Below are 6,551 nucleotides of genomic sequence, written 5' to 3'. Positions count from 1 at the left end.
GGGGGTGGAACAACAAGATCTTTAAGGTCTCTTCCAACTCTAACCATTCTACAATTCTATGATTCTTCTTCCGATTTTTCAGTGGTTAGTGTGAAGTTTTCAGCCCCGGTGAGCCTGAACTCACCGTTGAACGCTGCATTCCACCTGGCATCCTCTATCGCCTTCTCCACCACCTCAACACCAATAACTTTGGCCACTTGGCGAGCCAGAGACAGACCAATTGTGCCTGGAAACGAGGGATACAAAACCACTCCGTACATCCACATGGAAGAAACATGCCTTTAGATAGCAGGGATCATTTTTTGGCACACAGAGCACCAGCCCTGGGAGCCAGGCTCACCCTGGCCACTGCTCACCCGTTCCACAGCAGATGTCGAGGAGGACGGTGTCCCCACCAGCCTGACTCAGCTCCCCGACCGCCTGGTACAGAACTTCTGCTCCACCAGTGTTTACTTGGAAAAAAGCATCTGGAGAGATGCGGAACTTCAGGCCGAGCAGCTCTTCAAAGATGTGTGGTTCTCCGTGAAGGAGCTGGAAGGGGGACTGCTCGTGGGAGCAGCGTGTCATGGTGCTGGCAGGGCACACAAAAACCAGCGGTGAGAAAGCAGCAGAGGAGCAGCCTGTTCCCATGTCCATTCCTGGGGTGCTGGTGTGCAGGGGAGGATGGTTCTCCCCCCACCAACTTTAATTTCACGTGAGCCTTTCAACAGGATCAAAGAATTTTGATTATTTCTAAGGGATCTGTAACTTGCACAGCCCAGAATTCATTAAAAGGATCAAAATGACAGAAGGCAGCAGTCCTGGGGTCTATTCCTCAGTTTTGCTGCTAATGTGATTTACTGTCTTGGGAAAGTCACTGTAAGCTTTTTTTCTTTAGTTTCTCAGGTTCATACCTCCCATGAGGTAGAGCCACAGTGTATTCAAGTATTTCAGGTCTGGAAAAACAAAAGATGTGGCCATCTTAAAACCACATCTGCAAGAGGCATCCAAACATCTGTCATTCTCTTCAAGCACTCCCTGAACCGGTAGAATTCGAATTTGATCAGAGATGGGGGGAGAAAAGAAAAAAAAAATAAAAGGTGGCTTTGTTTTCACTCTTTCCCTGTGTCAAGACATATACCTCTCTTGGAAATAAAGTGAAGTCAAGTCACAGGCTGTTCCAGCTCCACATGTGAAGAACTCCTTAAGCAATGCTTTCTGAGCTGCCAGTGCCTCCTGTGGAGAGTGAGAAAAAACCCAGCTTTGGATAATGTGATTAGACACCTCTCCCCAGCGACAGACCCAGCAAGCTCAGGTCGGCCAAACACCTGATGTGCCTCTTGCCAGGGGTTCCCATCCTCCACGTACCCACCTGGCCCAGCTCCTGGGGGTGGAAGGTGACGATGGCCATGGTGTGGCCACGGCTGGTGGTACGCACCACGAGCTCCCGCCAGTGTCCCCCTTCGTGGAAGAGGAGGCAGGGGTCCAGGGGGGAGCGACGGATGAACTCCTCGTAGCACTGAGCAGAGGGGAAACAGCACTTGTAGGACAGCAGAGACAACTGCCCTGCTCTGAGCATAACTCTGTACACCCCAAAACGGGTGGCCCTTCCAGCAGTATCATCTGTTGTTTTGGTTTTTTTCTTTTTGATTTCAATACACGGAGTGAAAGCTCTTTCCAAGGTCTTGGAAGACAAGAAATTTTAAAAATTTCGATTTGTGATTCTTAGGTGTCTTAGTAGATTGGCAGGAATGCACTGTCACTTGATTAACTTCACTCTTTGGGATAGTTTTGGGGCTGCAACATTAACACAGAAGTTTAAAAAAAAACATTTATCCATCAACCAGAGCCAGGCCTGAAACTTCAGAACATGAAAACGGACTTGAAAATCCAGCATAACTAAAATTACAGTGTTCTCTCAAATAAGTTATGGCAGTCCCTCTGTTCCACAGCCTAGGGAACAGATGTGACTTATTTATTTACCTGGGCTACTTGTTTGTGTTTTGAGGGTATGTTCTCCACGTGGTTGGCTCTCACACAGACAATATTTCTTTCTGGAGAGAGAGGCAGACAGGTATTTCATTATTTTGTTTCAGGGCATGTCAACCACTGTAGCATCTGACATGATAAACTGTGGAGACACCTTTCTCCTGAATTCTCCCATTGTACAAAAAAAAAAAAGGAGAAAAACCCCAAAGAACTGGTATGTAAGTGCCCCACTAAATCCTGTGATGTTCTGGGTACCCACAGGCTGCAGGACCTGCCAGAATTCCCTTTGCCAGTGATTACTGTCACTGATTTCCATGAAGAGTTTGGAGCTCTGGGAGCTTTTTAAATGTCCAGAGGAACCACTGCACTGCTCTTAACCTAAGGGAGCCAGAGCAGAGCAAGCCAGTTTGCTAACTGGAGAATAATGGTGTGGGCTTACAGCAGCAAAGCATTTTAGGTTGCCTGGAAGAATGCCTTCTCACTTCAGTTTAAATGCTAAACTTTTGCTGCCAGAGGTAAAATGCATTCGTGAGATTATTTTTTCAATGAGAAAAGAACACAGCACCCACCCCAGCACCTTCTTGTGAGGGATGTTGAGAAGCAAAACCCAGTATTGATGGTGTGAACGAGTTCACCACTGAGCTGCTTGCCAGGAGCACCCAGCTCACATCTTCAGTGCACAAAACCAAACTGCTTCACACATCCCAAACGCTCCAACGTTGCTCTGCTGCCTATGGACATGCACACCCCCCATTCCATGCCCTCCCCACACAGCACAGGCTCCTGGAGCACGCCAAAATCACAGGAACAGCATAATTAAGAATAAGAAAGCTAAATCATTTTTTCAGTCGTGCCCAGTGACAGGACAAGAGGAAACAGAAACAAACTGGAATATAAGAAGTTCCATCTAAACATGAGGAGGAACCTCTTCACTTTGAGGGTGGCAGGGCCCTGGAACAGGCTGCCCAGAGAGGTGGTGGAGTCTCCATCTCTGGAGACATTCAGAACCCACCGGGACACGCTCCTGTGCAACCTGGTCTAAGAGGACCTGCTTTGGCAGGGGGTTGGACTAGATGATCTCCAGAGGTCCCTTCCAACCCTGTATCATTCTGTGATTCTGTAAATCCTGGAGGGGCTGCCACCACAGCTGTCATCCTTACTGCTGTGTTTAGCAAATTAGAAGCTGGTATTTTCTTGAGAAGCTAATAAACTGAGGTTTTAAAATTGCTGCCCCAGAGCTGGTGGTGTTTCTGTTGGCATCCTGCAGAATTCAGGCTTCTAACTTGGGTGGAGACTGGCAGAGCAGAGCCTTGCCCCAACCCATCCCACACCAGTAGCTTTCTGCCCTGCTCCAGAACTGACCTCTGCCAGTTCCCACATACAACCCCACGGTTTTGGGGTTCCCATCTGGTCCTTGGTTCACAGAGAACGTAGATTTGTTTCGGTAGCCATTAATGACGGGCTGAGGGAGAAAAGAAGGAAAAGTAAAGCCTTGGATTAAAAGAAAAAGTACTGGAGGAAAGCCCAAAACACAGCCTGCTTGTTCCGTTGGCAGCACAGGAAGATACACATGAATGTGCAAAACGCAGAAACAGAGTTTGTGCACAAGACCCCCAATACTTCCCCTCGGGAAGAAGAAATGGCTCTCTGCGACAGAATGGTGACAGGTTTATCAGGGAAGGCTTGTTTTGTTCTCAGCAGTCACAGGCTGCAAAGCAGAAGCCAGCAAGGACTGCCACAGACACCTTCCCTGCAACCAAGCAATCCCCACCATAAGGCTCTTCAGGAGTCAAGTAAAGTAAAGCCTTGGATTAAAAGAAAAAGTACTGGAGGAAAGCCCAAAACACAGCCTGCTTGTTCCGTTGGCAGCACAGGAAGATACACATGAATGTGCAAAACGCAGAAACAGAGTTTGTGCACAAGACCCCCAATACTTCCCCTCGGGAAGAAGAAATGGCTCTCTGCGACAGAATGGTGACAGGTTTATCAGGGAAGGCTTGTTTTGTTCTCAGCAGTCACAGGCTGCAAAGCAGAAGCCAGCAAGGACTGCCACAGACACCTTCCCTGCAACCAAGCAATCCCCACCATAAGGCTCTTCAGGAGTCAAGTGAGAGACTGTTAGCAGCTCAGAGGGGACAATATTCCTGTGGGATACTCACTGAAGGGACTACAGGCTGGAGAGGACAGCAGAGTCCACCAGGTTTCTGCCCATCTACGCCCAGCTCCTTGAGACGAGACGCCAGTGTCTGCAAAACCTTCCTCTGGCTTTCATGCTTCACCTGCAGAGGAGTCCTAAGCCAGAAACACTCTCAAAGGACCACCCTGGGGCAGGGTGAGCAAGAACAAAACACCTAAAAAACGGTGGGCAGCTCTTCATCACCCACCTCTGGGAAGGCCAACAGGCGGGAATACCGCAAGGGGGATAGAGCCCTAGAGGAACTTTGCCTTTCTCATCACCATAGCTGCTTGGAGCAATGGGGAGAGAAAGAAATCCTGTGTCCACGGTCCCCAAGTGCTGGCCTGGAGCACTTGATCCAACCTGAAGCCCCAGTGAACCTGTTGTCCCACACTGGACAGGATCGCTGTGCTGTTGGTGATCACACACACCACCCACAGGGAACCTCCCAGTTCTATCCTTCATAATAACTGAAGAAGTAAAGCAGCAGTAAACGGGGTCTGAAGAGTTTACAGCATTAAGCGACTAAGATGCTAGGGGCTGTTGCTCCAGGGAGACAGGAGGGACAGTTGGGACAGCACAACGGAGAAAAGTCCACGTAAGCACATCTTACCTGCAGCTGCTCTTGGTAGGGAAGTCTCCACAGCGGAGTCACCGCGTTTGCTAGCCTGGAAAGCACAACATCACGGTAGTGCCCAGAGCTACTCACCTCCTGATACTTAGGGCATAACATCCCCACCACCTGCTTCATGGGCAGGACCCTTCTGGTACGGGCTCTGCCCCAGAGCTGGCTGTGAACATCCAAACTCCCTATTCATGGCACCTTCCTGGTGCAGAACACTCGTGGCTGGAAGAGGGACCCAGAAAGACCACAACAACCAGTTCTCCAGAGGACAGGCTGAGCCTTTGGCAGAAGTCTGACCAGTGAGACCTGGGTGTTCTGGGTTACCCAGGTATCTTTCTGATCCCCCTTGAGAGGACAGGGTGAGGAACATGGACCCAGAAAGACCCTTGGTGAGATCTGACTCCAGGCTGGTAAAGCCAGGGGAATGAGTATTCAAATGTTACTGGGGTCAGAGGGAAAAAACTAACAACAAAGTGCAGGCGAAGGGAAACAAAGGGAAAAAAAGAAATCATTCTGTAGCTTCAGATGGACTCTGTTGCTTTCTCCCAGTGAATCAGAGGCTTTGGCCATCCCTTGCTGCTCCGAGGACAGCCCGAGTCCCATCTCCCTGGAGCTTTCCCCTAAAAGGGCACGATGGTTCTCTCATCCCTCGAAGCATCCATCCTGCATCATCTGCCTGCTCACATTTCCAGCCACGCACGACTGTGTCCTTTTTGCCAATGCTGTACTAGATTTAATCCACCCCAGGGAAATGGACAGTTTGTGTGGAGCTGGCAGGGAATCACCAGCTGCCCACTCTCACTGACCAGTTCAGAGATAAACCTCAGAACTTGCCACTACTTGTATCTGGGCCAGGGCAAACAAGAACAAAACACCTAAAAGTTGATTTTTTTGGAAAAAAGAAAAAAAAAGAGTAGAGGGTGAGGTGGATACAATCTAAACTGCCGTAGCTATCCACCAACTACTGACTCACTGAGCCCATGGAAAACCTCACCCCACAGCTGGAGGAGCTGCTGCTACGGCTTACTGGGATTTTTGGAGCTGCTTCCAAAGCACCCAGTGCCAACTACTTTCAGACACGGACCTGCAAATCAAACTGGCTATTACTTTTTACTTGCCAGTACAGCAACTGCTCTGCTCCTTCCCTCTTAGACCTTTTCCTTCACCTTTTTCCATTATTCCTATCCCCAGGCAAGCCAGCTGAGCCCTGGCTCTTCTACTGGGGAGAGCTGGGTGGAGGTGAAACCCCCAACCCACTGCTCAAACAGCTTCGGGTGTTTGGTGCTTTGGAAGAGCGCTTGGTTGTTTTGAAGGAACCGTACCTCTCCTCCCAGGAGGAACCTGGCAGGCTGATGTCCTCCCTGGCCTTTTTCTTCTCCCTCTGCTTTACCGCTGTCGTCTTCTCCTTCACCAGGCTGTGGTCCCCACCGGGCAGGCTGCTCAGGAGAGCACTTGAAGGGCGAAGGTGCCGGGGCAGTAACCTCAATGTGCAGGACAGAGCCATGGTGCTCTGAGGAAAACGACCTGGGAGACCTGGTGGACAACAGGATGACCATGAGCCAGCAACGTGCCCCTGTGGCCAAGAAGGCCAATGGCATCCTGGGGTGCATCAGGAAGAGTGTGGTCAGCAGGTTGTGGGAAGTCATCCTCCCCCTCTGCTCTGCCCTGGGGAGGCCCCATCTGGAGCACTGGGACCAGTTCTGGGCTCCCCAGTTCAAGGACAGGGAACTGCTGGAGAGAGGACAGCAAAGGGCCACAAAGATGATGAGGGGCCTGGAGCAT

At 50.2% G+C, this 6,551-nt stretch overlaps 1 protein-coding gene across 1 annotated transcript in view; it reads right to left on the bottom strand.

Moving 5' to 3' along the window:
* Positions 1-56: 56 nt before the first annotated feature.
* The window catches only part of LOC106895469 (tRNA (uracil(54)-C(5))-methyltransferase homolog), a 6,857-nt gene continuing 362 nt past the window's right edge, over positions 57-6,551 (bottom strand). Inside the window, exons 2-10 of the mRNA XM_014954902.1 lie at positions 6,092-6,302; positions 4,758-4,812; positions 4,128-4,247; positions 3,331-3,430; positions 1,963-2,033; positions 1,352-1,498; positions 1,121-1,215; positions 357-571; positions 57-226 (exon numbers count right to left, since the gene is read on the bottom strand). Of these exons, the coding sequence (XP_014810388.1) occupies positions 57-226; positions 357-571; positions 1,121-1,215; positions 1,352-1,498; positions 1,963-2,033; positions 3,331-3,430; positions 4,128-4,247; positions 4,758-4,812; positions 6,092-6,273 (1,155 nt within the window). The 5' untranslated portion in view covers positions 6,274-6,302. The remainder of the gene's footprint in view (positions 227-356; positions 572-1,120; positions 1,216-1,351; positions 1,499-1,962; positions 2,034-3,330; positions 3,431-4,127; positions 4,248-4,757; positions 4,813-6,091; positions 6,303-6,551) is intronic.

The sequence above is a fragment of the Calidris pugnax genome, unplaced genomic scaffold, assembly GCF_001431845.1.
Source record: "Calidris pugnax isolate Ruff unplaced genomic scaffold, ASM143184v1 scaffold38, whole genome shotgun sequence".
Classification (NCBI taxonomy): domain Eukaryota; kingdom Metazoa; phylum Chordata; class Aves; order Charadriiformes; family Scolopacidae; genus Calidris; species Calidris pugnax.
Note: the sequence above shows the minus strand (reverse complement) of the source record. Positions and strands in the feature narration are given on the sequence as shown.